The 27758-nt window shown below is 43.2% G+C and overlaps 1 protein-coding gene across 2 annotated transcripts in view; it reads left to right on the top strand.

Moving 5' to 3' along the window:
- Nucleotides 1-27758, top strand: part of LOC113029442 (disco-interacting protein 2 homolog C-like) — a 71149-nt gene that overhangs the window by 42911 nt on the left and 480 nt on the right. For both annotated transcript variants that reach the window (XM_026180296.2, XM_026180299.2), the window contains 22 exons: nucleotides 2599-2692; nucleotides 2822-2941; nucleotides 4351-4465; nucleotides 4921-5060; nucleotides 6914-7050; nucleotides 7131-7339; nucleotides 9262-9376; nucleotides 9630-9831; nucleotides 9920-10020; nucleotides 12050-12130; nucleotides 12527-12650; nucleotides 12746-12867; nucleotides 13048-13159; nucleotides 14616-14725; nucleotides 15100-15230; nucleotides 17044-17212; nucleotides 19741-19911; nucleotides 21125-21186; nucleotides 21272-21329; nucleotides 25491-25565; nucleotides 25818-25992; nucleotides 26075-26198. In XM_026180296.2, coding sequence (XP_026036081.1) covers nucleotides 2599-2692; nucleotides 2822-2941; nucleotides 4351-4465; nucleotides 4921-5060; nucleotides 6914-7050; nucleotides 7131-7339; nucleotides 9262-9376; nucleotides 9630-9831; nucleotides 9920-10020; nucleotides 12050-12130; nucleotides 12527-12650; nucleotides 12746-12867; nucleotides 13048-13159; nucleotides 14616-14725; nucleotides 15100-15230; nucleotides 17044-17212; nucleotides 19741-19911; nucleotides 21125-21186; nucleotides 21272-21329; nucleotides 25491-25565; nucleotides 25818-25992; nucleotides 26075-26198 — 2747 coding nt within the window. The remainder of the gene's footprint in view (nucleotides 1-2598; nucleotides 2693-2821; nucleotides 2942-4350; nucleotides 4466-4920; nucleotides 5061-6913; nucleotides 7051-7130; nucleotides 7340-9261; nucleotides 9377-9629; nucleotides 9832-9919; nucleotides 10021-12049; nucleotides 12131-12526; nucleotides 12651-12745; nucleotides 12868-13047; nucleotides 13160-14615; nucleotides 14726-15099; nucleotides 15231-17043; nucleotides 17213-19740; nucleotides 19912-21124; nucleotides 21187-21271; nucleotides 21330-25490; nucleotides 25566-25817; nucleotides 25993-26074; nucleotides 26199-27758) is intronic.

The following is a 27758-nucleotide window of genomic DNA, read 5'->3' as shown; positions in this document are numbered from 1 at the left end:
GCCTGGAAGTAATAAATGCATGAACTAGTTTTTCAGCGTCTCTCTGAGACAGGATATTTCTAATTTGGAGGCCAAGGTAATGCCATCCAGAGTAAGAATCTGGTTAGATACCATATTTCTAAGATTTTCAGGGCCGAGTACAATAACCTCAGTTTTATCTGAATTAAGAAGCAGAAAGTTAGCGGCCATCCAGGTCTTTATGTCTTTAAGACATTCCTGCAGTTTAACTAATTGGTGTGTGTTATCTGGCTTCATGGACAGATAGAGCTGGGTGTCATCTGCATAGCAGTGAAAATGTATGCTATGTCTTCTAATGACGCTGCCTAAGGGAAGCATGTATAATGTAAACAGAATTGGTCCTAGCACTGAACCCTGTGGAACACCATAATTAACCTCAGTGTGTGAAGAGGACTCAACATTTACATGCACAAACTGGAGTCTATTAGATAGATATGATACAATCCACTGCAGTGCAGTACCTGTAATACCTACAGCATGTTCTAATCGCTCTAATAGGATATTATGGTCGACAGTATCGAATGCTGCACTGAGGTCTAGCAGGACAAGCACAGAGATGAGTCCACTGTCAGAGGCCATAAGAAGATCATTTGTAACCTTCACTAAAGCTGTTTCTGTGCTGTGATGAGCTCTGAAACCTGACTGAAACTCTTCAAATAAGCCATTCCTCTGCAGATGATCTGTTAGCTGTTTGACAACTACTCTTTCAAGGATTTTTGATATGAAAGGAAGGTTGGAGATTGGCCTATAATTAGCTAAGACACCTTTTTGAGTAAAGTTGTGTCCTTGGGCAAGACGCTCCACCCGTTGCCTACTGGTGGTGGTCAGAGGGCTCGGGGGCGCCAGTGTTCGGCATCCTCGCCTCTGTCAGTGCGCCTAGGGTGGCTGTGGCTACAATGTAGCTGCCATCACCAGTGTGTGAATGACTGAATGTAGTGTAAAGCGCTTTGGGGTCCATAGGGACTCAGTAAAGCACTTTACAAATACAGGTCATTTACCATTACCATATTTAACATGATTATAAACATGGTTGTTATTATGAGATATTTGTGTGAATGGGTGGATGACTGAGTGCGTAAAGCGCTTTGGGGTCCTTTGGGACTAGTAAAGCGCTATATAAATACAGACCATTTACCATTTTAAGTATATTAACGAGCCTTTAAGTATAAGTTAACCAGCTTATAGCATCATTAAACGTCCTTTCCTTCTTGTGTAGAATAAACACATATTTGATGAAGCATTGATCAGCGCTTTGGCATCCACCCTGTCCAAAGCAAAAACAGTGCCTTTGCAAGATGAGTAAATCTCTCAGTATGAAAATAACAAGCGTTTTCATTGCTCTGACATCTGGAAGAAGAACTATATTTCAGGGTTGATTAAATACATAAATGATAATTGTGTTTTTAATTTTAATTTTTACACTTTATTAAGTCAAGTCAGTATTTTTAAAACTCACAATTAATATATAAAGTGCTACACAGAAAACAAGAAAAACAATCAATAAAATAAATAATTACAAGATAAATAAAAGCAAAATTATGATCCACGTAAAAACAATTCAGAAGAATAAACTGGGAACAAAGAAGGATGGAAAATTAAAAGTAAGTAATAGGATTCACAGAAAGACAAGTCCATTACATTGATGTATTGAACTTGCGGAGCTCTTTAGCTGTGCTGAACGACGGGTTATGGAAGAAAAAGGCCAATGACGTGTAGCCGGACATCAGTGACCCTCTGCATTTGTGCAAAAGATCATCAAAGACGACTTTTAACACTTGGTTTTACGACACCGCCCCCTGGTGTCAGTACGCAGGTTAAACGTGTAGAGGCTGGTCTGCTGAGCTCTGTGTAGCATCGGAGTGCTGCAGCTTGGTCTCAATTCTGCCTCAAGCTTTACTCTGGCAGTCACCCGTCTCTCACACTCTGCCTCTTCTGTTCCCAGTTGCTTCCCAAAAGCAAAAGGATCTCCTCCAGCTGCCGATGAACTCCACTGTCCTTGTTCTGTTCTGCTAAAGTCCAAACTAGTGTTTCCGTCCAAGCAGGTGGACTTGGGTTTAGTCCAACAGTGGGACAGGATCCTTTATCTGCGGGGAAGCGCCTGAATTATATTAATGACCTGCACATTAACAACCTGGCCAGTGAGCTGGTTAGTAAAGAAAACCAAAGAGTGAAGGGGCCAGAGCAAGATGATTAGCAGTGAATGGACTTTCAAAATAAGAGCAAGAGAACCAGCCTAAATTGGGTGCAGAGGGTTTTTCTTGCAGACAGATTTGAAAAATGTAAAAATACTAAAATGAATCACTCGGCTGGGACTGATGTAGCTGGCGAGCTGCCCGAGTGAGGTCTTTGTGTGGGAAACACTGAAGCGTCTCATAAGGGATTATACCTGTCTTACCTAATGCACAGATATCTTCGTAGCTTACCTGGTTGACTTCACCTCAGGCTTTCAGCCCACGCTCCCCAGCCTCCTGCCCATTTATCATTTATGATCAAATAATACATAAAAAACCAGAAGAGTTTTATTCCAAAGATATTAACATGAAGCCTCACCTCAATGTCTTTTTCTGTGTGTGTGTGCAGAGTGTGATGAACATGATGCACGTGATCAGCGTGCCCTACTCGCTGATGAAGGTCAACCCTCTGTCGTGGATCCAGAAAGTCTGCCAGTACAAAGGTCAGGCACACATACTGACACACACACACCTGTCACTCATCTTAGTCAAGTCCCTCCATTCACCTGCCTGTCAAATAGATTAAATGCTAATTTCACTCTTTTTCTCTGTATGCGCATCTCCTCCTGCAGCCAAGGTGGCCTGTGTGAAGTCCAGAGACATGCACTGGGCTCTGGTGGCCCACAAAGACCAGAAGGACATCAACCTGAGCTCGCTGCGCATGCTGCTGGTGGCCGACGGATCAAACCCCTGTAAGGTCGCGCTCAGCCTTCACAGCCGAGCTCTTTCACTAACGGGGGAGTTTAGCGAGGTGTATTCCAGATAGAGAATGTCAGGGAAATGAGAAAAAAGAAAACTCTCGGGATTTCAGGAAACTGGGTCACTTTACAGGAATAGAGCAGGATGTGTCCGACTGCGCATACTTGGTACATGAAAAGGTTTTCAGCCTAACATGAGACAAAAATACAACAGCTTGGAACCAGGAAGTGATGTTTTCACCATCCAGACTGATGGTTTGTATCTTTAAGTTCAGTAACTGTTTAACTGGTTTAGCAGTGACCACAGAAAACTGGTTTTTCTGCATTAAGCTGCAGTGACTTGAAACTTGCATCATGTTGCATCATGTTTGGCACGAGGCAGGATTTTCAGGTCATAACATTTATTCTGAGCAGGTGCTGTCTCATGGTGCCTTCAGGTGTGCTCTGACATTAGAGGATCAGCCCCAGGATATCTGGATCTGGTTGGTGATATTTATTTGAAAAAATCAAAAGAGTTTCTCCCAAAGTTTCTCATTTCAGTGTGATAAGCATTTATGAGACATGAAATTCAAACTTTTCTATCTCTGATGAAACCTTCCTGAAATTCCCCACAAATAATGTAGAAATTTGGAGACAAAACAAATCAAAGGAGAGGTGAAGCAGCGAGAGACACAAGTGTGTCGGTACACCTTTAATCTTAGCATATCATAAACACTCAGAAATCACACAGGTTTGTCTGTCAGTGACAAACATTTTCATTTGTAGTCAAGCACACAGATGGATGCACGATAACCACTGTGGACTGTTGAAAGCAGTAGTGATAGTTGAAGGGAAATGTTATGTTAACGACACAAAAAGGTGTTGATTTGTTTTTTCAGTTTATCTCTCTTCACAGTTATGAATACACACTTCATTTTTACCATTCATTTACCAAATAGATGCAAAACACACAGCTTTCTGGCAACATTACTGACTTTTAAATGCTCTGACATGGTGACACATGTTAGCCTGAGTGCGCTGGGATGAACTCATATTCCTGCCCTAAATAATTATTTCAGCTGATCCCTGCATACAGCTGCCCTCCAATGAGAAAATAAGAAACCCAAAAACAAAATATGAAACCAGCCGTGCGCTGTTACCTGTGCTAATAAAATAGAAAGAAATGTCCAGCACCTGCCCAGAGACGTGGTCATAAAAAGGTGACTGGCCTGGAACATTTTAAAACTTCAGTACAAAAGGTCTTTTGAGTGTTTTTTAATCACATTCAGGGATCTGGTACATGTGATTAAAAGCCTTTCACATGACAGCTCTTTCAATTCTGCACGTGTCAGGAGTTTGTGGGAAAAGTGGCTCGACACCTGAACTGAAGCTGTCCTGACTCAGTTATTGTTTCTGTCTGTCAGGGTCCATCTCGTCCTGCGACGCCTTCCTCAACGTCTTTCAGACCAAAGGGCTGAGAACTGAAGTCATCTGTCCCTGCGCCAGCTCCCCCGAGGCCCTGACGGTGGCCATCAGGAGGTACGTAAACACAACCTCCACGTCACAGATTATGCAGAGATGTGCAGCAGTCTCACATGCATGCAGCCAAGTTTCATAGATTCACCTGAAGAAATGGGAATAAATGATGTGTTTAGGCAGCTAGTAGCAAAGTGCCTAAAGATTCAATTTAAAATTGCTATTTGTCTTTGATGTGTCGATACAACACTGGTTCATCATTTGAGGCGTCTGTTTTATGCTAGAACAATCCAAAGGTCGGTGTTTAGTGGAAAGAGAATGATGGGGCAGGAGGACTGCGACGAGAATGAGTGAAACAGCAGCTGCTGTCTAAAGAAACACGTGGAAGCTAAATTGAAATACACGAGCGGTTTGCACAGTAGTGTGCTGTACTGCAGTGTGGCGGTCTGTCAGTTTGGACAGATGCGAGCTGTGTCAGAGGATCACCTGTGTGTGTGTGTGTCGGGTTGTGTGTTCAGGCCGGTGGAGGACAGCAGCCAGCCTCCAGGTCGGGGCGTCCTGTCCATGCAGGGCCTGAGTTACGGCGTCGTCAGGGTCGACACGGAGGAGCGGCTGTCGGTGCTCACTGTTCAGGATGTGGGGACCGTCACACCCGGAGGTACATCGTTGTGTGTGTGTGTTTGTGTGTGTGTGTGTGTGTGTGTGTGTGTGTGTGTGTGTGTGTGTGTGTGTGTTGTAAGAGGAAGTGTGGTTGAGCTGGTGTAACTGAGATTTATATCAGGAAAATTACAAATACAGACCTTTAGTGTCACAAATGTTGAATTTTAATCGTGGAAGCAAGAAGTCGGAGGTGGGATACGTTTAAACAGCAGTATAATGTATCTTGGAGAAGACAAGGGTTTTAAACAGTTTCCTAAAATGATTGCGAGCTTCACATATGCCTGACTTGGGTTTAGGGAATTTGTGTTTCTACAAAATAAAAGCGGGGATTGTAATCGAAATGTGCAATTCAAGCAAAAATGTGACTGAATGTTGACGTAAGGAGCCAGCAAACTTTTCAAACTTTTTTCTCCTTTCTAGTTTTCCATCTATTGTAATTGAAGTTCATTAAATCGTAAAATGAGTTTAAGACCCAGCTTCTCTTTTTCATCAGTGTCCGGTCTTTAACCCCTTTCTCTCTCCCTGCTCATGAACGAGCGAGTTAAGCGTTGTTCTGCTGTACATTATGGAAACTCAGGAGAGTTTTCAGTACGGCTGCAGAGCCTGTAATCTGTTCTAATGAGCCGAGTTTTCCCCTCCAGGGTGAAGCCCACACATAGTTTAACAAGGTAACACAGAACATTGAAAAGCATTTAGGGCCAAACATCATCCGTTCAGGTCTTAATGAAGAATCCACAGACACCAGTGGCATTATTTGTTTGTCCCGTTTTACAGCAGATGGATTAGAGTAAAAATCTTCTCACTGATTAGTTTTAGTGCAGATTAGTCTGCAATTAGAGTCGTGAATAAAAATGCAATCCATAGTTAAATGTGCTCATTGAGCTGCAAACTAAAAGATTTTAATGTTGATAATAAGCAGTTGCACTCAGTAATAAAACTGTTTCATCTCATGGGTTAAAAGTAATTTTGGAGCTTTTCTTTAGTATTATGGGAATTTGATCACCTCTTACTGTGCTGCTTCACTCAGTTAGGAACCTTCCCAAGATAAAACTGATGCTCCAAAATAAAAGTTGGTCCTTTCCAGTCGGTCTGAGTGAGCACACAGGCAGCAACAGCCTCTGTGAAGTCGCTCTGCCCAGCGTTCACCACAGAGATTATACGTGCAGCACCACAAAGGAAACTAAACTAAGGAGCAAAATCTGTTTCCTTCAGCTTCTGTGGAATCTTGCATGCATTTCTCTTTGTAATGACTGAAATAAGAAGATGCTGAAGCACGGGGTAAAAAGTGTTTGCTGAGTCACTTCAAACTGATCTAGATGCAGCATTTTATAGTTGTGCTGTGTAACGTGATACTTATCGCTGTCCGCACAGCCAATCCTAGAATCAGAAAGCTCATGAGAGTGTGTCACAGGTACTGCTGTAGCTCCCTGGACTGAGCAGGCGACCAGTCTGCTGTAGGGCTAATGTAGATGCTTGGCTTTGAACCCAGCCCAAGGCCATTTACTCTGTGCATTGCTGCTGGTGTTTCTCCAGCTTTCCTGCTCTCTCTCCACTAACATATTACAATTAAATCTAAGAAGCCCAAAATATTTCTTTAAAAAGGGACTACATTGTCACCAGTTCAGTTTTACACGGGTAACCTGGTTTTGCTGTGACACAGACGGGAGGGGACGTCATCTCGGGTTGGAACAACCTACTTTAAGCTCAGAGTTTAGCTTTGAGAAATGAGAGTCTCATAAACAGGTGCGTTTGGAGTGAATAATGTTCCTCCTCATGCCATAAATAACTTCTTTTTAAAACAAGCAGAGACATTTCAGGAGTGTTAACCGTGTGTGTGTCTCGTCCTCCCAGGCCTGGTGTGTGTAGTAAAGCCGGAAGGCGTGCCCCAGCTTTGTCAGACCGATGAGATCGGCGAGCTCTGCGTTTGCTCCATCGCCACCGGGACATCGTACTACGGCCTTACGGGCATGACCAAGAACACCTTTGAGGTGAGGCGAAGTGAAGACATGAACCCAAACACTAAAAGCCAAAATAAAAAAACACTGTAATGCTGTAATGTCCTCTGCAGGTTTACCCGGTGAGCTCCAGCGGGGGGTTGATCAGTGAGTACGCCTTCGTGCGGACTGGCCTGCTGGGCTTCATTGGCCCCGGCGGCCTCGTCTTCATCACAGGCAAGATGGACGGGCTCATCATGGTGAGCGGGCGGAGGCACAATGCCGATGACATCGTTGCCACTGCACTCGCAGTGGAGCCAATGAAATTCGTCTACAGGGGCAGGTGAGTGTGAAGTGGGTGGGGTTTGAGGGTCACAATAGACTGTATATAAAAGATGAACGTAGGTCCATCCCTCGCTTGTTGTTTCAAAACAACAAGATGGCCACAGTGCACACGCTCAGCTTCACAATTCAAACAGAAGGTGTCTTAGTGGCCATCTTTTACCTCCAGTCTGTGGTCGTCGCCATGAGTCATCATAACTCTCCATTAACTGGAACGGCTCCTGACAGCGATCAGAGGTTTCCAGCAGTTTGTGACCTTTCAGTTCTGCCACCAAAAGATGTTTTATGTGTATATAAAATGTTAATGACGGACAGTTCTGATTAATAACAGCAAATTTGGTTTTGGAAAAGAAACAAACCTGAAAACAGTTTAGCTCAATTTAGCTCCAGGTTTTAAAATGTTAAAACACAAAGACTAAAGTTTGCTGGACTTGAAAATGTAATATTGCAGTCACACATTTCTCAAATGTCACATGACTCGACCGCCAGCGAATCGGTTTTTATTTTATTATCTTTTTTATCATCGTTCCTATCGACAGAAGCTGAAAACCAGCGAGATGTCCGACATCGGTACGTTGGCTGATAAATGCTGATACGCTGATAAATGAGCAATGCCATCGCTCATAATAAATCTAATAAAGTAGAGCAATAGTGGATGAATCCAGAAACAGTAATAGAGTGAAGTTTAATTGTGTCCACGGCCACCGAGCAGGAAATTCATCTTTTACCTGACAGCCTCTGATGACGCTTCCCGGAGCTATTTAAAGTTTCTACTCAGGGAGGAAGCAGCTGCAGAAACAGTCTCAGGAAACATGAAGAAGAAAGGCTGAAAGTCCATCAGGTTTCATTATACCAGCATCCATGTTTGCCTTTAGTTTCTGCTTTTGGGCTTCATTACAGGAAAAACGAAGACGACAGAGAAGAAGAAAATATGTAAAGAGAGGAAATATGCAGTGAAACAAGGAAAGGAAGCAAAGGATTGAATAAGGATGCAGGAAATAAGGTGACAAGGGTAGAAAAGGTGATATGCAAAAAAGAAGGAGGAAATCAAGAAAAGGACATGTAGTGAAACAGGGAAGTAAGAAGGAGTCATGGAAACAATATTTAGACATTTAGAAATAAAGGAAATAAGGAAACAAAGATGTTTAAAAGTATATAAATAAGGATGAAATGAAGGAAATGAGGAAAAGGAAAAATAAGGAAAAAGCAAAGGGATGAAATGAAAAAACAAACCAAGGGAATGGAAACAAGCACAAGGAACAGAATGAGCAAATAAGGGTGATAAGGAAGCTAGTTATAAGGGCAGAAAGAAGGACACATGAAAAGCCAAGGAGAAATGAAACAGACGAAGGAAGGAAGGGAAATAAAGAAGAGCGACGAGGAGGAAGAGGTTATGAAACAAGGAAAGCAAATGAAGAAGGATCCATGGAAAAAAATGAAATTGACAAACAAAGGCGATAAGGAAAGAACGAAGACTTGGGAACCCACCTTCATCAAACTGTCCATCTGCAGCGACCTCTCAGAGTTTCTCAGTGACCACTGCTGCGCTCCTCGCAGTGTGACATCACACACTCGCAGTGTGAAAAAACTAAAGGAAACACATTTTTCACGTCTGGACACCAATCTAGATAATCCATCATAAGCTGTACTTTATTTATCCTTTGTGAAATAACTGTGTCACAAACAACAGGAACCGACCAGTCAGCCAATAAATAACAGAATGGAAAAAATAGATGATAAAACTCGTCAGAATAGCTTAATAAAATAAAACTGCTCTACTAGAAAGAGCTCAATAAATAGAACAAAATAAAAGACAAAGAAAGCAGCTTGATGGGTAAATCAAGCTGAATAGAATTAACACAGTGGAATAAAACATTATTCATGTAATAGAAAACAAACAGGTTGGTGTTGCTGTCTGTGCAGGATAGCTGTGTTCTCTGTGACGGTGCTGAGAGATGAGAGGATCGTGGTGGTGGCCGAGCAGAGACCGGACTCCACGGAGGAGGACAGCTTCCAGTGGATGAGCCGCGTACTGCAGGTGCTTTCCCTGCACGTTCAAATGTGATGCAATGCAGCCTTATTGCATTTAGATCAAGTCTTATTTGAAATGTCGTTTTCTTGCGGTTATGTTGGACACTGTGTAGGACACTTGGATCGTGTACTGTGTTTGGTGTGTCTTACTCCACTTAGATATGTGTGTATTGTGTTAGACTACTCTCAGCAAAGCGAGTTACCCCATGGGGACAGTAAATCCCATCTGCAGTCTGACCAAACTCCCTCATGACTCTCAGGCCATAGACAGCATCCACGGGGTGGGCGTCTTCTGTCTGGCTCTGGTGCCGGCCAACACCCTTCCCAAGACTCCTCTGGGCGGCATCCACCTGTCGGAGATCAAGCAGCTGTACCTGGAGGGGGGGCTTCACCCCTGCAATGTCCTGATGTGCCCCCACACCTGTGTCACCAACCTGCCCAAACCGCGGCAGAAACAGCCAGGTGGGTGAGGGTCTGCTCAGGGTCTTTAGGTGGTAACCTTGTGGGTAGTTGTAGTTGTTGATGTGCTGATTGTGTCTGTGTGTGGCAGAGATCGGTCCCGCCTCTGTGATGGTGGGAAATCTGGTGTCAGGGAAGAGAATCGCTCAGGCCAGCGGCAGAGACCTGGGACAGACTGATGATAACGACCAGGTGAGGCAAACAGCTGCGTAACAAAGTCTCAGCTCAAGAAATAACATCACAACTCCGTTTAAACCAAGCTCTGCCCAAAAAAAGGTAACTTTATGTTGAAAAGCCGAGAAGATCATTGAGTAAGCGACAAGTTGACTGACAGGAAGAGTAATCTGCTACACTTCTGATAAACTATTAATAATTCAGTCAAGCAAAATCATCAAATCTCTTTGACTCCATCGTCTAGAACATTTTTCATCTCTTCTATGTTTGACATCAAACAGAATATTTTGTATGAAAAGTCGTGTCAAGACTTCACCTTCACTTATGACTCAGTAAACTCTGATGGAAGTTGTTCAGTCCTCCATAAATATTTGCCAAACTAATCGTCTGCATAGTCGAATAACCACAAACACACAGACACTTGGACTCGTGCACGCTTTGTCAGGTACACACAGCTTCTGGGCTGGAGCCTCTTTTGTCTTCACAGATGCTTCATGCTTACATTAAACAAGGTGCTGCAATCCTGCTGGATCAGCAAAGATCAGAAGATGGGTACACTGCCCATGTCATAATAGCATGAGCGTGGTCAGCAACAATACTCTGGTAGGCTGTGATGTTTAACTGATACTCAGTTGATACTAAGAGTCCCAAAGTGTGCAAAGAAAATATCCCCCACAACATTACACCAAACCAAACAAGCCAGGATGGATGCCTTTGTGTTTTTGTACCACATTCATCAGACTCAGACCGGAAACATTTGTCCAGTCTTCTGTTGCCACTTTTGGTGACTGAGTATGAGCTGCAGGGGCACCCAGTGTGGTCCTTTGTTGCTGCAGCTCATTTTCAGAGATGCTCTTCTGCAGACATTGGCTGTGACGATGGGTTATCTGAGTTAGTGTTGCCTTCCTGTCAGCTGCAAGGCAACATGGCATTTTCACAAAGAAACCTGCCACTCACTGGATATTCTCTCTCTTTCGGCTCATTCTCTCTAAACCCAAGAGAGGGATGTGGAAAAATCCCAGCAGATCAGCTGCTTCTGAAATACTCAGATAAGACACTTAAAAACCTTTCTTCCTCCGTGATGCTCAGTTTGAACTTCAGCAGGTCGTCGTTTTTGTGACTCCTCTATACTCTGTATCCTCCCTCTCATGGGTGAATACGGTGGTACGAGGTTTTGGAAGCTGATAAAAACACATTTTAAAAAATCTATTATACAGTACTTTTAGGTAATTAAAATGTTGCTTAAAGTTTTAATCTTGCTGAAACAAGAAGTTGCTCCTCTTTACTTTAATAGAAATATTTTGATGTCTTGTTTTTAGGAAATCTGCTGAAATGTTAATGAGCAGCTACAGAACTGGGAGAAGTTGCAAATTTGACATTTTATGAAAACAACACATCTAGAAAAAACTGTTTTTATGAAAAGGACAAATTGATTTATGAACATAAACTGACAATTAACTTTCTGAACAGGCCGCCTACTTTTTCAACTGCCTGATGGAGCCAGATTTTCAGCATCATTCAAGTCAGTCAGTCTGCATCATTTAACTGCCTGTAAATATAATCTTTAGAGGCAGTTTTTTGTTTTTTTCACCTGCTTTGAAATTTCACCGCCTGTGATATTGATTAAACTGCTTTAATGTGCCGGACAGAAGGCAGAGACTCAGCAGTAAAAAGCAGTAAGTGGTGAGTAAGCACACGTTGACATGGAGTTCCTCAATGCTAAAAACTTTTTGTACATGCGCTGCACTCCCTCTGTGCTATCAGCTCTGTTTCACTTCAATGTCTCTTGTCTGCTTTGCAGTTTTATCTCAAAATGCTGATGTTGCAATAATTGAAATGATGGGAGAAATGTATCATTTTATTCTCCTTGTAAACGTGTTTGATGCACCTCTGCTGTTTTTTGAATTACATCAGCAACTTGAACTATTTACAGAAATCAGATCACACACACACGCGCACACACACACACACACACACACACACACACACACACACAGATTAAGCTGTCAAAGTGTGTGTAAAACAAGTGTTTATTTCTGTTTTGCAGTTTCTGTTCCTGTCCGAGGTTTTGCAGTGGCGAGCTCAGACCACACCGGACCACATCCTCTACACCCTGCTCAGCTCTCGGGTACCAGCACACTCGCGCACAACTGACCACCGTAAAAAATTGTACATTTTGAACCGTATAACCTGCTGCTGGTGAACTGTAGGTGAAAGATCTGTAGATCAGTCATCACGTCTCTGTGATGTTAAGATGCTGAATGCAAGGAGAATAAAAGTGGATTATAATCGATACCAAAACGGATCTTTATCCATGGAATCAGTGGCTTAAAATCAGGAATTTCAGGCTTCATTATCATGGTTAATTTAAGTAAATAAATAAAAACAGGTTAACGATGATTATGAGCTAATTCAAGCAAGTAGAAAACTGAACAATAACAAGATGAACTGCAGTTTTTGTCCTTTGAGTGTGGCAGGTTGCTTCTTGATGGCTCACACCGTTCCCCCCTCTCACCTCCCGCAGGGGGCAGTGTCCAGCTCTCTCACCTGTCTGCAGCTGCATAAGAGGGCGGAGCGAGTGGCAGCTCTGCTGATGGAGAGAGGCGGTCTGCAGGAAGGAGATCATGTCGCTCTGGTGTACCCGCCAGGTGAGAGACGATGCAGATGTTCAATGTACTTTTCAGGTGACAGCACCTGGACACTGCAAGCATCGTTCACACCTGTGTGTCTGCTTCTTCTGCAGGTATAGACCTGATCGCAGCCTTTTACGGCTGCCTGTACGCCGGCTGTGTTCCCATCACAGTGCGACCGCCTCACCCTCAGAACATCTCCACCACCCTGCCCACTGTTAAGATGATTGTCGAGGTCAGACTCTTAATTTGTCTGTTAAACCGATGCGGTTTCTCTTTCAGTCAGACCTCCAAGGTTCAAGCTCTCGCTCCCAGCTAATTCCAGACTCGTATGGCTCTGGCTGACTTCTGATCTCCTCTGGGGAAAAAAGGGAGCTTAATTTCTTCTTCTGTCTTTCTCTTTCTAATTGTGCAGGTGAGTCACTCGGTGTGTGTGATGACCACCGCCGTCATCTGTAAGCTGCTGCGCTCCAAAGAGGCCATGGCCACGGTGGACATCAGGAACTGGCCCCCAGTGCTGGACACCGGTACAGCGTTTCATTCATATCCGCACTGGGAAATCACGCTACTTTAATTTAACATAAATGCAGGTCGTGCACAGCCGCCTCACAATGCAGTCTGAGTAGTTCTGGTTGCAGATATAAACCTAAAGAATGCACATTAAATGAAATCCTCTGCTGTGATGAAACCTGCCTTTACAGCTCCATCACTCTGTGATTTATCAGAAAATAAAAACTCGCTGTAGCTGCAAGTCTGTTATCAGTTTATTGAATTGATGCGTGTGGAAGTGTCTTTTCCACACCCCTCAGTCCATATCGCCGCTAGTGTTTGGTCTGCTGTCAGCACGGGTCTGAATCGAATTAACTGAATTACAATTTTGGCTTCCAATTATTATTAAAACAAAAATAATTCTGTTTCTTTATGTGCGTGTTATAAATCACAGACACTCTTTCCCTTTGTTTTTGCCCTTCAAGAAAAATCTCCAAATCGCTCTACTGAGTTCAGCTGAGCCAAGATGACTAAAAGCAAAGAATAAGATCTAGATCACCCTTTAAATAGAACAACTGGAACACTTAATGTTTTCTTCAGTGAACCCACTAAAGAAATTGGTTATCTGCACCTGCTGTGGTTTTGGGATCACTTAGGGTTCACTTTCATGTGACAGTTGGCCGCCTGTTTCAGCTCCCTGTCCTTCGTCCTGTGGTTGCCATCCAAATCTCCGGCTGCTTAAACTCACCCCAGAGAACCAAACCTTTCACAGCCTGCAGTCTGGAGGTGCAACTGCCTATTAATGAGTGCACAGACCGGACAGGCTTCATCTAGGCAGGTCAAAATTTCAAGACAGGTGCGGACCAGATTAAATGTGAGAGCCTTGAGTTTAGTGCACGCTGTAGAGATTTTCTTACCAGCAACAAATCTCCAGCTAGTCAGAAACTGGTCAGATGAGAACATGTGAACTGTGCATGGATGATCATTTAAATATGAAGTTTGTAGGTTTGTGAAAAATATCAGAGGGACCAACATATTCCCTGTGACTGCAAAACAGAGATACATATTCAGATGAATATTCAGATACATGCTCTTCTCACACACATACACCCGGTGGGTGAGTGCCACTGATTATAAAGGAATATCTCACCCAGCGTAACGCCGATACTCAGTGATGTAGGACAGGGATCTATCAGGCTGCAGTTGCACACACAGAGCTTGTTAGCACTGTTCGTTGTTGGTTCTGTCTTCCCTTGGGATTTGTTAACAGTGAGAGAAACACAGAGTATCACCATGCTTGTGCTTTAAAGCGGTCTCTTCTTATATGTGAGACATCAGTCATGTTGCTGTGATTCTGCTGCAGCAGAGTATTTGAGGCCCTTTTCTCTCTGGGTTCAGCTGGAGGTCAGTGTTTGAAATGAGACTGTGCTCTTGAGTGCAATGAAATAAATATATATGTGTGTGTGTTTGTGTGTGTGTGTGTGCATGCTGCAGATGACCTGCCAAAGAAGAAGCCTCCAGCTCTCTATAAGCCCACCAACCCAGACGGCCTGGCCTATCTGGACTTCAGCGTGTCGACGACCGGCATGCTGGCCGGAGTTCAGGTCAGCTCAGCCCTAATCCTCACCAAACCACTGCCGCCTGGTCCCACTCCCCTCCTCTTCCTCCTCCTCCAGTCATTACTTTTCTTATTCCAGAGGGAAATTCAGCCATCAGAGCAGCAGCAAAATGAGTAAACAGAAAGCAGAATGAAAGCACATTTGGCCCACAGTTGAAGGGCTTAGTCCAAACACACAAACCGCTTCTTCCAACTAAGATGTCGCTCGCTTTTCAAAGATTCATTTACCGGGGGGAAAAATGTGAAATGTTTTACTTTAAATTTAAATTCATTGTGAACCTTCCTATCTTGCTCCTTGTTTGTCTTTTTGTGTGTTTCGTGTGTCTCTCTCCCTCCCCTCTCGTCTCCTCTCTGCTCCAGATGTCCCATAATGCAGTTGCAGCCTTCTGTCGGTCAGTGAAGCTGCAGTGTGAGCTGTACCCGTCCAGAGAAGTTGCCATCTGTCTGGATCCTTACTGCGGACTCGGCTTCGTCCTCTGGTGTCTCTGCAGGTTGGTGCAGCTCCTAAATGCATCTCCACCCACTTACAAACCATTAAATATGCATTTTACACTCTTTGAGGATCCTCCAGTCATTTCATTTTGCACTTCTTTACGTTAAAGAATGGATGGTCCAAATCAAAGCAGCACAGATATGAGCTTGTACTGTATGTAGCTGCAGTAACTTAGTATCCCACTTAAGACAATGTGTATTATTCAATCAGATTCAACATAGCTCATCAAGCAGCTCAGAGCAGATAAGGAGGACAGGAACTGGCAGGAATGGCACAGAAAATTTTTAGTCCCTATTCAAGCTAAGCACTCTGAAACACTCCCGCCGTGGTTTGAAGGATGGAACAAAACTATGTCCGAGGTGCAAAATCAAAGGCACACCCACTGTACTCCCAAAGTAACTCCCAGGTTTCCAGAAAAGTAAATAAAAGCAGATGTTTTGTGAATCATTAAAGCCCTACATCTGTTTTAAGGATTAATACTCTTATTTACCCTCTCAGGCTCAAATTGAGTTTTTGTTGCTAATGCACAACCGAGTCCTGCAGTGGTACTTCTGAGTAAAAACAACTCATAAAATATGTACGTGGGGTAATCAGGTTGTTAGTTTTTAACTGTTGCAAATCAGCAACACCTGCCTCGAGAGGGTTAATATATATTTATGTATTTAAGTTCATTTTAAAATGCTTTACTTCTGTTTCATGACTTCATCTTTCTTTGTTTTTTTCATTTAATAATGTGTGCAGTGGGTTTCAAACCTGAGCTGCATGCACCACGAGTACTGCAGCACGCTGCTAAAAACAAGCTTGCATGTTGTTATTTTGAACACCCTCCTGTTAAATGGGGGGGAAGGAAAACCTTAAGTTGAACAATGCTTAAAAACTGCTTCACTATATGGATGTAACATGACACAGGCTGGGAACTACAGATTGGAGCCCCCCCCTTTCTTTTACTCTTGCATTATATTGCATGAACCTGTGGATGCAGTGACTCATTGTGTTTGCTGACAACACTTAGTGGCAATTTAAGAAATTCATAAATAAATATAACTTTTTTATGTTGAACATTTAAAATATTCTAAAGTATTTGAGCATTTCCTGCCCAGATAACCTGAATCCACGTCCTGGAAGAGTTGGGTCGAGTTGTAAATAATAAATTGTCTTACTCTTTGAGTGTAAGACAATTTAAGTGTTTATTGATGTATTTTCAGTAAAAGGGGGGAAAATTAGCTTTTTAACATGGAAGGTTTGGTTATACTCATCCCTACCTCACCCTCTTAAAATACAAGAACAGTGATTTATACTTATTGATAATAATAATAAGTAATATTAATGTTTAAAGGTCTCCGTCTGAAACTCGACAGTCTTTAAATCGTTAAATCTTGGCTCCAGCCTGCAGGTCTGCTTACTTTCAAATCTTCTTCTCATAAATACTCAACTCGTCTGGAGCCGATATCTGCTGCTAAATGTCTTCGGAATAAAACAAATCATCCTCGGCTTGAGGATTTCACGTCGTCCTCGCTGACAGTAGCTCACATTTACATCAGATTGTTACACAACCCTGTGGTGCTGGTTGGCCGGTTTCTCAGGACAATAAATCATAGTCTTAGCAAGTGTGACTGGTTATAGAGTGAGTGAATGTTAGTTTTACTGTCCAAACCAGTGCAGTACATAACCAGATCATCAACACTCGTCAGTCTCCTGATGTTGTTAGTGCTTGTAAGCATGTCGTCCATTTTTAAATTTGTGTTATTGTTCTGAGTCGGCACATGCAGATCCCCGACACACACACTGAAAAGCCTTTGTGTTGTCTGCAGCGTGTATTCTGGCCACCAGTCCATCCTGATCCCGCCGGTGGAGCTGGAGTCCAACCCAGCGCTGTGGCTGCTGGCCGTCAGCCAGCTGAGGGTGCGAGACACCTTCTGCTCCTACAGCGTCATGGAGCTCTGCACCAAAGGACTCGGCCTGCAGACCGAGGCGCTCAAGGTCAGCACAACAGTTCTGTCTGTTTACATATTTAAGTCCATTTTCAAATATGGGAGGTTTTGCAGAAGGCTGCAGATGCAGAAGAGCGGGCTGCAAACAGTCCTTCAACAGTAGAGACAGAAATCCCTGATATAAAATATCAATACAAAAATGAACTTTTTGTTCTGATGACATTTGCAGCTTCTGATAAACATCATGTGTCCAGCCTCCAGTTTGCTCCTGTGATTAACTGTAGGACAGAGTCTGATGGCTGTGCAGCCTGGTCGAGGCCATCGACTGAAAAAAAACATTCTATCGACATGTTTTTCTTCATCTAGATGTGATATCTTCAATGTTTTTATTACTTTGTGTGCAAAAGAGAAGCTCTGTCATGCCCTGGTTTTTGTTTTGTTGGATTAGAGTTCAGGCTTCAAGTGTTTGAAGAGTTCATTTCTGTGTGACGAGCTTCAGTTTCCAGCCTGTGTTTTGGTTCTTGTGGTAGTTCAAGTTCCTGCTTGTTTTTCCCTCTCTCTCATCTTTATGCCTCTGTCCCCATGTCTGCTGTGTGTCTTCTTGTTTCCATGTTTACTGTGTTTTCCTTTGGATTGTTTCCTCTACTCGTGATAGGTGGGAGTGTTCATGTCTGTATCACTTTCCTTTGGTTACTTCCTTTACTTTTTACTTTTGTTTTCTTTCACGTCCTGTGTTAGTTTTGCTTCCTGTCTCCCTCTGAATGTCATGATTGTCCTGTTACCCTCGTGTTGGTCCTTCCCTAATCAGCCCTCCCTGTCTATGAATAGTCCTGTCTCCCCCTTGAGCCTCGATTATACTCTGCTGCAGACACAGACAGCTGGAGACACGACAGTCGCGCAGTCATTCCTGTTGTACTTCTTTAATATTCACCTGCTGGACACATGCAGGTGGTGCATTGTAGTGTAGTCTCTGTAACAGCATCTGCTATGCTCCAAACATTTATTTATTTGTTTCTTTACTTTCTGACCTCTATTGTTTTGGATTCTCTGTTAAGAGATGTTAGCAGTATTTGGATCCTCACCCTTACAATCCACACATCCTGACATAAGAACAATGGACAGCACTCGTATACATCACACAGTGAAAGAAAAAGCCAGACTCACTGTAAATGTTTCATGCAGCTTGCCTGCCTCGTCCACAGTGCTGCAGGCACTGTGAAGTTCTTGTTGAGTAGAGTAACTACTCCGAGCCTGCAGGTGGATCTGCTTGGAGGAGTCAAAAGTAAAAAATGAAGACTAAGAAAACACAGCTTGCTTGGTTTTAACAGGAACCATGAAAATAGAAATATGACGGTCGGTATTTACTGAGCTTCCCTAAAAAATCGTATTTGTTTTTAATACTTGTGGCTTATAGCAAGACAGGTTCAAACCTCTAAGCTGGCCTGTGTGGAGTTGAATGTGCTGCGTGGGTTCCCTCTGGCTACTCGGGCTTCCTCCCACAGTTCAAAGACATACATGTTAGGTTAGTTGAGTCCATACTGGCCAGAGGTGCGAACGCAGAGTAGCTAAAGCACCTTAGAGAAGATAATAAAGTGCTGTGTGAAAAGGTGAGTGTGGGTTGGAGTGTAAATTGCTTTGAGTGGTCGATCCCCTACAGTTCAAAGCCTGCTCTGTAAAACATGGCCTTCTAATAGATATATATGTTTTTCTTTGGTCCATACAGATGTCAGGACCGTGTTTTTCCCAAAGTTAGACTCAGTCAGTGAGAACATGTACAAATATGTTATCTTGCAAAAGAAGGCACACCAACCAAGTTCCTCTAGTTGTTGCTCTGTTTATCAGCCTCTGTGAGTTTGTTGTGTCAGCATGTAAACAAGCTCCCCACCTGCTGCGAGTACTGGTTAATGTGGATCTTGACGTTTTACCAAATCTCCAGAGCAGAACTGTTGTCTTGTGCTCTCAAAGATGTTTGAGTTGTCTGAATGTGGTCACAGTGGCTAAACCTTCAAAATAAGACGACGGAACAGTAAAGTGACACAGCTGATAAACCCACAGCCTCCATGTGAGTGAGCAGCTCCACCAAGTCTGACACTGCTTAGCTCACTTCCCTCACGCTCTCCTCTGCTCAGCGGTAATAAACTCTGTCTCCATCTGCTCAGCCCGAGGACACATCTGAAAGCTGGAGTTACAGACACCGACGCCTCTGATTGGTCACGGATAGAAGCCACAGAGTTAATTTTAGTGACTATCTGTCTTTAAGTTTCCATGGAGACTGAGCGTTAAACGCTGAGAGAAAAGCAGAAACAAAGCACTTTTTTCTTGTCTCCTTTACAGCTACAGATGAAGCAAACTTTATACTTTTGTACTTTTTTATTTTTAGTCACAGTTTTTCTTTTTTATGTAACACCTACACAAGAAGGGATTTGAGCGTCGTATTATTCTGGTGAACTAAGTAGGTTAAAGAGGCAGAAAGTCAGAAGAAAAACTTTATATTTGAAAGGGTTTTTCTCTCATTCCAGCAGTCCACAGCTGGACTCTCTGGGATTAGATATAATTTTCCTTTCGTCTCTTTCGCAGGCTCGGGGTCTGGATCTGTCCCGGGTTCGAGCCTGTGTAGTGGTGGCAGAGGAGAGGCCCAGGATGGCGCTCACACTCTCTTTCTCTAAGCTCTTCAAAGACCTCGGCCTTCACCCGCGCTCTGTCAGCACAGCCTTCGGCTGCAGAGTCAACCTGGCCATTTGCCTGCAGGTAAAAAGCAAACCAGCTGCTCCTGCAGACTATTCTGTACGTGCAGTTATCACAAAAACTTGGTAGAGTTCAGATGGAGCTTTGCACTCAACGGTTTTATCCTTCTAAGTATTCTGCAGCTTAAATTCTTTGAATTTTTATCAGTGGGTTAGGGATGTTCCTGCTCACTGATTTCTAGTCCCTAAGTAGGAAAACTTGGACAAGGTTAAACTTTGTCTAAAGAAATACTTGAAACTGTTAATCAGATGGTTTGACAATAAAAATTATATTTTCTAAGCCACTGAAAGCTGTTACATTGCACATACGCAGTGTCAGGTTAGATTACCAAATGCACCGAGGATGAGCAATGCACACAAGTGGCCGTATTTCTGATTTGCATGGAAATCGTGCAGATTTATTATCCCCAAAGTCGGTCTGTCTTAAGGTGGAGCCGAGGTTTATACAGACAGTGGTTAATGGATATCAATTGTAAGACTTCCTCCTACGTGCACTGGTAATTGCTTATCAAGAGATCTTCAGACAGACTACCTTATAGTAAGAAATCATAAAACAAAAGCCCAATCATGACAAACTTACTTTGTGAAAGTCGCCAGGAAGTCGTCCAAACTAGCGCTCCCATCGTCATTGTTTGGGAGCTTTCCTCATGATATCCTTGCATGTGAAAGCAAAATTAAATTGAAAACTTGTAATAATAAATCAGTAGATTTAACCCAGTTAGTGACCTAATCTTCCTCATCTTTAGAGTTTCCTTTTGAAATTTCCTGGATTTGCTTCCTCTGTATATTCGCATAAAGGAATCTGTTTGTACCTCCTTTCCTGTGCCTCCCCCTCCCTCCTCTTGTGTCGGCACCGAACCCTTTGTTTTGGCACCACAGTGGCTCATGTGTAGTGCTGTTGTCTGACCCAGGAGGCTCCTGGTTTTAAGCCCAGGTCAGGGCTGGGCTCTTCTGTTGGACTTCAACAGGTTTCCTGAATCCTGCGACTATTAATAATCCTCATATGAGGATCAGTTAAACGTAGAGAGCAAATATCACTGCAATATCCCACTTAGCTTCACTTCTTCTTAGCTTCTTAAACCAAAAATAGTATTTTTTTAGCTGCTTCTCTCCCGTTTAAGTTGTTCACCCACTGTACAGTCAGCTCATCGCTCCAGTGAAACGCTGTCGGAGAGTTTGGGAAACTAAATCTTTCTGATCACTGTGATTGGCTGCAGGGCACTTCAGGGCCGGACCCCACTACTGTGTACGTAGACATGAGAGCGCTGCGTCACGACAGGTACGGTAACCTGTCAGTAAGTCCCGTCAGCCGTCTTCCTCTCGCTTTACTGCAAAAAGTTTTGACGATAACACATTTGTTCCAGGGTTCGATTAGTGGAGAGAGGTTCTCCTCACAGTCTCCCCTTGATGGAGTCTGGCAAGGTGAGTGCATTAATATTTATACATTAAAATTTGCATGTAGTTTCAAATCAAATCAAAGCATCCAATCAGCATAGTGCTAAGAAGTACAAGAGGTTTCATTAAACCCCACAGAAGTTCAAGTTCCACATGAGAGGCGATTCATGAAATTTTAGGTGAAACATGAACCGACACTGAGCAGCTGACAGCAAATTACCAAAGACACGCCGGGATGAAGATGTAATTTTAATGGCAGCACGTTCCAGGACTATTCTCTGCTTTTCACTGCGTGTCCTCCCACATTCAGTGAGTCAAAACAGACAGCAGGTTTGAGTCGATGACGAGCCTTCAAATGTTCATCCTCCCTTTCTGTCGGTGGGCATGTGGGAGGAGAGAGACGACTATTAGATAGCTGTCAAACATGCGTGCTTGTCCATTAGTGCAACTGCAGAGCTGCCCGACCCGAAAAGTTTTACAAGTTTTAGATTAGGATTCATGTGGATGTGAGGAGGAAGCCTTAAATGTACCCTAGAAAACCCTGTAACGTATCAGACCATTTTTATTTGCGATGTCTGAGCCTTTTCCAAATCTCTGCCTCAAAAGACAATTGAAAGATTTCTTTGTGGAGGCCTCTGGGTGAATTTTATGCCAAAATCTAAAGGATGCGATGCTTACGCTCAGTGCCTCTCAGTTCATGCGCGGTTCGAGCTCAGAGTTGGAACTTTGCCACTTCTACAGCCTTCAGAGTGACTTTGAGCCCCAACAAAGTCTAAAACAGACAATTATAAAAACGTGTCACCCATCATAGAGTTGAAGTAGCCACAGAGACCAAACCCCCTTTTTTTATAGCAGGCTGTGCGCATGAGGTTAGAGATTGAGTAACTTTTTGAGCCAGTCCTCTAACGTTAGAGGAACTGTAATTTTTTTTAACTTCCATGTTCATTTTTCAGTCTCTAGAAACTCTTACTTAGCTCAGCAAAGCTGCTGTTTAGTCACTTTTTACGTGTAGCAGGAAATAAAAAGGGTGTCTTGTAATGATGGCTATATTATTTAAATAAAAAAGTTTTGACTCTCACATGTGTTACCATGACAATGTATACCATTTATTATATAGGAAACTATTTACTTCTTGATGTACAAATAACTGACAAAATGCAAAAAAATAAAGACATTGCAGCTACTCATGTGCACCTGGCAGATGGCAAAGGAAGAAAAAATCATAACCTTTGGTAAACGGCTCGCCCACATTTAGTAGCTGCAGACCAGTGAAACCAGGTTATTTTTAGAGTACATTTAAAAACAGCAAATGCTGAACAGCATGTTATTTGAAGCTTATTTCTTTGCATTTGTCTTTCCATGTATCAGTGAAAGGACAGCTGCTGAGCAGCCTTTTTGGCTTTTGCTGCGGCAGAAATATGAAACTCACACTAGGATATTTAGTGAGGTTTAAACAGTGATTTCTAATGCTGTAATTAGAAGAAACATCAGTGGTATAAATGTTTAGCAGACTAATAAAATTAGTTTGGTTTAAGTCAGTTTATGTGGTGAAAAAAGCTCAACATGCCACGTCATGTTTCAAATCACCGTGAGCTTTGCAGAGTCGGTGAGGGTCGAGTGTTTGGGACAGTGCCATAACATTTCTAATAAAGAAGGCAGAGGGCACCTGACTTTAAACAGAAACCTATGGAACCGTGCTCATTTTCACTTATTCATTGTTGCTTATTATTTGTGTTTTACGGTGCTGCATTATTTCTCTTTACATCTGTTTATGGTTTGGCACAAAGGGAGTAACATCGATTACTGACTCCAGACTTCATACAGCTTGTAACATCATGCTCCTCTATAACTCACTCCTGCTTCTGCCCCTGAAAAACATAAATTGGTGACAGTAACATAGATCGTATGTATGTCGCAGATTTCTTGGTGTTTTAAGAGCAGGTGTGACATGCCTGACCTACAGCGATACACAGAAAACCAAGAAAACCCAACAGTCAGATGAGCAAACACTTTGGCAACAGTGGGAAGGAAGAACTCTCTCTCAGGAAGAAACTGGGACTGGTTGGGGATGGAAGACACGTTGTGCAAAACACATGTTGTGGAAGAGAGACGACTCCAAACTGGAATTTCTTTAAAATCAGAGGAGTTGCCACTGGTGGCCATTGGAAAAGGTAACAAAGTTGTTGCCCATGACCTCTGGAAAAAGGTTAGCCTTTCTCATATGTAGGACAGAGCAGGAAATCTCCAGCCTCAGATGTGTCGTGACTACTGGAAATACTCTGGTTTAGCAGAGAGAGATGCCTGGAATGAACCTGCAGAGGGCAGGACACATGGCACCTGCTCACTGTGAATTCAGAGGACTATCATTTGTGTTTTTTCTCATATGGGCTCAGTCAGACTTAACACAAACGTTTAAACTGTTGAAATGAAAGCTTTCATTTCAGATCTGTCAGATATTTGTGATTTTAGATAAAGAACCTTTCAATATGTTCTAGAAGAGTTCAAGGCTGCAGCATCTGTGTGAAAGTGGCTTTAAAGTGATTGGAATGAGCTTGATGCTTTTAAAGGAATGAAATGAAAGTGGCGCTGTGGCACTAAGGACGGGTTTTTGGTCCATGCCGCCCCCTTCTCACTCTCTGGCGTGTTTACTCAGCTCTGTCAGCCTGATAAAGACATCAAACCTCCCTAAAAAGCTTTTAAAACTGGTGTTGGCGTTGAAGGTCTAGTGATACGTTCCTGAATACAGAGCTGTACTACAGCAACTCGGATCTGCAGAGATACTGATGGCTGAGCAGCACTTACTTCAGTTTCATTACTGAGCTCTGAGCAGTGAGACCAGCAGGAGGACTGACAGCAGTGCAAAATGTCTAAATATTAAGAGGCAGCATGTCTGAGGGATTTGATTGATTGACATGTTGAAGCTCTGAAACTAAGACTAAGCATACAGAGTCCAGTGTTAAGATGTTGATGTTAAATTAAAGCTGCCAAAAAAAACTGTCTTCGGTTGAGACAGAAGATTCTAGATTTCTGTTATTTCCATCTTCAGCTCATTTATATTTGGTGGTTTGTCTCCTGTGGGAGCTGCAGCGAGGGCTCAGTGGAGAACAGAGAGAGATGTGGGATGGAGGTGGTTCCACAGCAGCTCGCAGATGCACAGAAACTGTTCGTAGGCTGAAGCAGTTTAAAAAAGGCACCGAGAATTGTACTTTACAATTGGAAGAAGAGTGTCAGCTGACAAAACAACTGCTGTGGGCTACCACTGAGATCAGCTAACACCATGATCAGTCTGTTAAAACCTTTAGTTTCTTTATTCATTCAGGATATCTCAAGACCAGGACCTCGGAAACCAGCAGTCCACAGAGAAAGACTTTTCTTGGTTAAATACCAAGACAGGGGTTTCTGAGTCTGTCTTCATTTTGATCAAAAGTTGTGAATTTGAACATTTTTCATGAGTTTCTAACCTTGGATGCCTCCTAGACCTAAAATTTTACAAATGAAGAGTAGCAGCTTTGTGGCCACTTACTTAAGACACAATGTGACATTGACAGAACGCTTTGAAGCTAACATAGTCCTCAAATGCCTTTCAGCTCTTAGATTTAACAAACTGTGCTTGGTTTGATGTTTTAAAGCTCGCTGAAGCTCGTGCTTTTAGCACATGAAGTTTCCTAAACTCTCCACTGTCCCGATCTGTCCTGAAAGCAAACTGATGGATCTTTTCTTGGAGCTCGCCGAGTCGTTCATGTCTTCTTCCCCCACGTTGACACACAAAGAGAGGACGTCATGATTCAGGGCTGGTCATCGATCGGCACGCTGTTGTTTTTGACTCACTGCATGTGGGAGGAGGAGAGAAAACTAATGATTGCTTTCCACTCAGTCCATCGCTTCTTTTATCGCTTCACTGACACGATGTTCGTTGTGTACGTGCAAAAACATCAGAGGACTTGTGCTCGGTAAACATAATAAATGGCTGTTATTTGAAGTGCATTCACATCCGTTTATAAGGTTGTTTTATGTATTTTATGTCCGAGCAGCTTTAACAGGCGATGGTGTGAACCGACAGTGAAATGTAAAGTGTTTTTAACATAAACAGCTGCTTCTATTTGTGGGGCTGTATTCCTGCATGAGTCAGAGTGAAGCAGGAAGCAGGGAGATTGTTTTGATTCTTTATTTTTACATCTTATTTTTCAGATCCTGCCCGGAGTTCGTATCATCATCGCCAATCCGGAGACCAAAGGACCGCTTGGAGACTCACATCTCGGAGAGGTCGACAGACACGACCCGTTTCTTTCTTTTCTGATTGTCTTCTTTTTCTTCTTCCTGCTCTTTCTTTGTTTTTGGCATTTTTGGGGCAAAATTGTTGAGCTCCTAACTCAACCTAAGAATTTATGAGCAAGAGTCCTGTGATTTATTCCATCGCTAGGCGTTCAAAGTGTGATTGGTTTATTAAAAATATATATTTTTACCGACCAAAGAGTAAACTCAACACAGCTAATCGTAAATTTTACTGGTATGCAGATCTGGGTTCACAGCGCTCATAACGGCAGCGGTTACTACAGCGGTTACGGTGAGGAGGTTCTTCAGTCCGACCACTTCAACTCCAGACTCAGCTTCGGAGACACTCAGACCGTCTGGGCCAGGACGGGCTACCTGGGCTTCCTCCGCCGCACCGAGCTCACGGACGCCAACGGAGGTTGTTTGTCTCGCTGTGTGCAACGTGTCATCGCCCTCGTCGCACCGTGACTAACTGTGTGTCTTTGCGTCTGCTTGAACAGAGCGACACGATGCTCTGTTCGTGGTGGGAGCTCTGGAGGAGGCCATGGAGCTGAGAGGGATGAGGTACCACCCCATCGACATCGAGACCTCCGTCATCCGCGCACACAAGAGCATCGTGGAGTGGTACGTGTAACAACAGCAGCAAAGTCTTTGAAGGATATTAAACGACCACAAATAGCATGTAACAGAGGACGATAGTTCACTGAGACAAGCAGTGAATAATGTCAATGATTCACACAGTGCTCAGTCGATCGCATTGTAATGTTACAGGTAGAGTAAAGATGGGAAACCATCATCAACAAATCCATATTCAAGAGTTTAGTCCTCAACAATCACCAGAGCATCCCTGAACAATAGCTGCTTGGTTGTGAGATGTGTTTCTACCAGTGTGTAAGAGAAGAAGCTGCAAGAGGAAAATCTCATTAGCAGTAATCAAGCTACTTTAATCAGATCCAATATCCTGCAGTTTAGATACAACTAAAAGAGACCTGCAGTAAACTTTAAGGTGAGTCAAACCATGACAGTTCTGCCTCTGAACTAAGTGTCATTTAAAATGCATGCTGTTGATGAAATGTTCATTTTTCATTTGCAAACAAAACTTTAATCTTTTTTTGTTCCTGAACCAACACAATCGGGCACGCGAATGCCGCCAAATGTGAGCTGACAGATATATGACAGATCAGATGTTATCTGTCCGTCCACTGAGCTCCTCGTCCCATAGATGGCAGCGCTCCTCGTTCTGCTCTGCAGCCTTAGTGAGCTCGTCGTAGAGACGCATACACCGGTTTTCCAGTCATGCTGCAGGTCGTGGTTAGAGCGACCTAAGAGCAGGCTTTCAGAGCAGAGCAGAGACTGTCGTCAGCAGCTGCTGTCCATGATGGAGGAGCTGGAGTCAGTCCAGCTTCAGGATAAAAAGGTTTAACTCCAGTCTGGTCCCTACACCCTTCCCACCCAGTGGCTCCTCCTCCTCAGTCTGCTGAAGGGTTTCCTAATGAAGGCGTGGATTAGAGTCTGTTGTGGACACAAACATCTCCAGACATCACGAACGAGTGATTACTAGTTATTCCAGGTTTACTTTTTAAAGCTTGAGCTTTAGTCGTTGCCCTGCGCCTCGCTCTTGGCTTATTGCTTTTATTACTTCTTGGCCTTTGTTATTGACATTTAAAGCAGCAAAATAGAAACTAAAATCAGTTCTGAATCTGTTTTTGAAAACATGAGCATTAATGTGCCATGAAAGGCACTGGATTTTGTTTATTACTGTAGTTATGTGTAGTTGTGTGTTGGACACACAGTGCTGTGCATCGGTGCAGAGTCAGTGCAGGCTTTGTGGCTCACTTCTACTGAAAGTTTTTGGTTTGGGCGTTCCAGGCGAGCAAGCAAAAGGAGTGAAAGTTACAGGATGAGGGTTTAGAGGCTGGATTGGAACTGAGTTTGAGTCTCGGGTTTACCACAACAGGATAACATGAGAAAACTGTGCTAGCTGATTAGCACAGGCCAAGCTCTCTTTGTCTTTACGCTGATACTTATTAGCTGCTGAAGCTCCACCAGCTTGTTGTTGTGGAGTTTTTCTTCCCTCAAGTGGCTGAAAAGGGAATGAAAGGAAAATTCTGTTTCGTTCAGCCTGTTTGTTTTTCAGTCATGTGATTCTCTGTAGAGCTCCAGAAAAATGAGGCGTGGCACGTG

Source organism: Astatotilapia calliptera, chromosome 9 (assembly GCF_964374335.1).
Source record: "Astatotilapia calliptera chromosome 9, fAstCal68.1, whole genome shotgun sequence".
Taxonomy (NCBI): Eukaryota; Metazoa; Chordata; class Actinopteri; order Cichliformes; family Cichlidae; genus Astatotilapia; species Astatotilapia calliptera.
The sequence above is the reverse complement of the archived record's forward strand: the minus strand, read 5'-3'. Positions and strand labels throughout refer to the sequence as shown.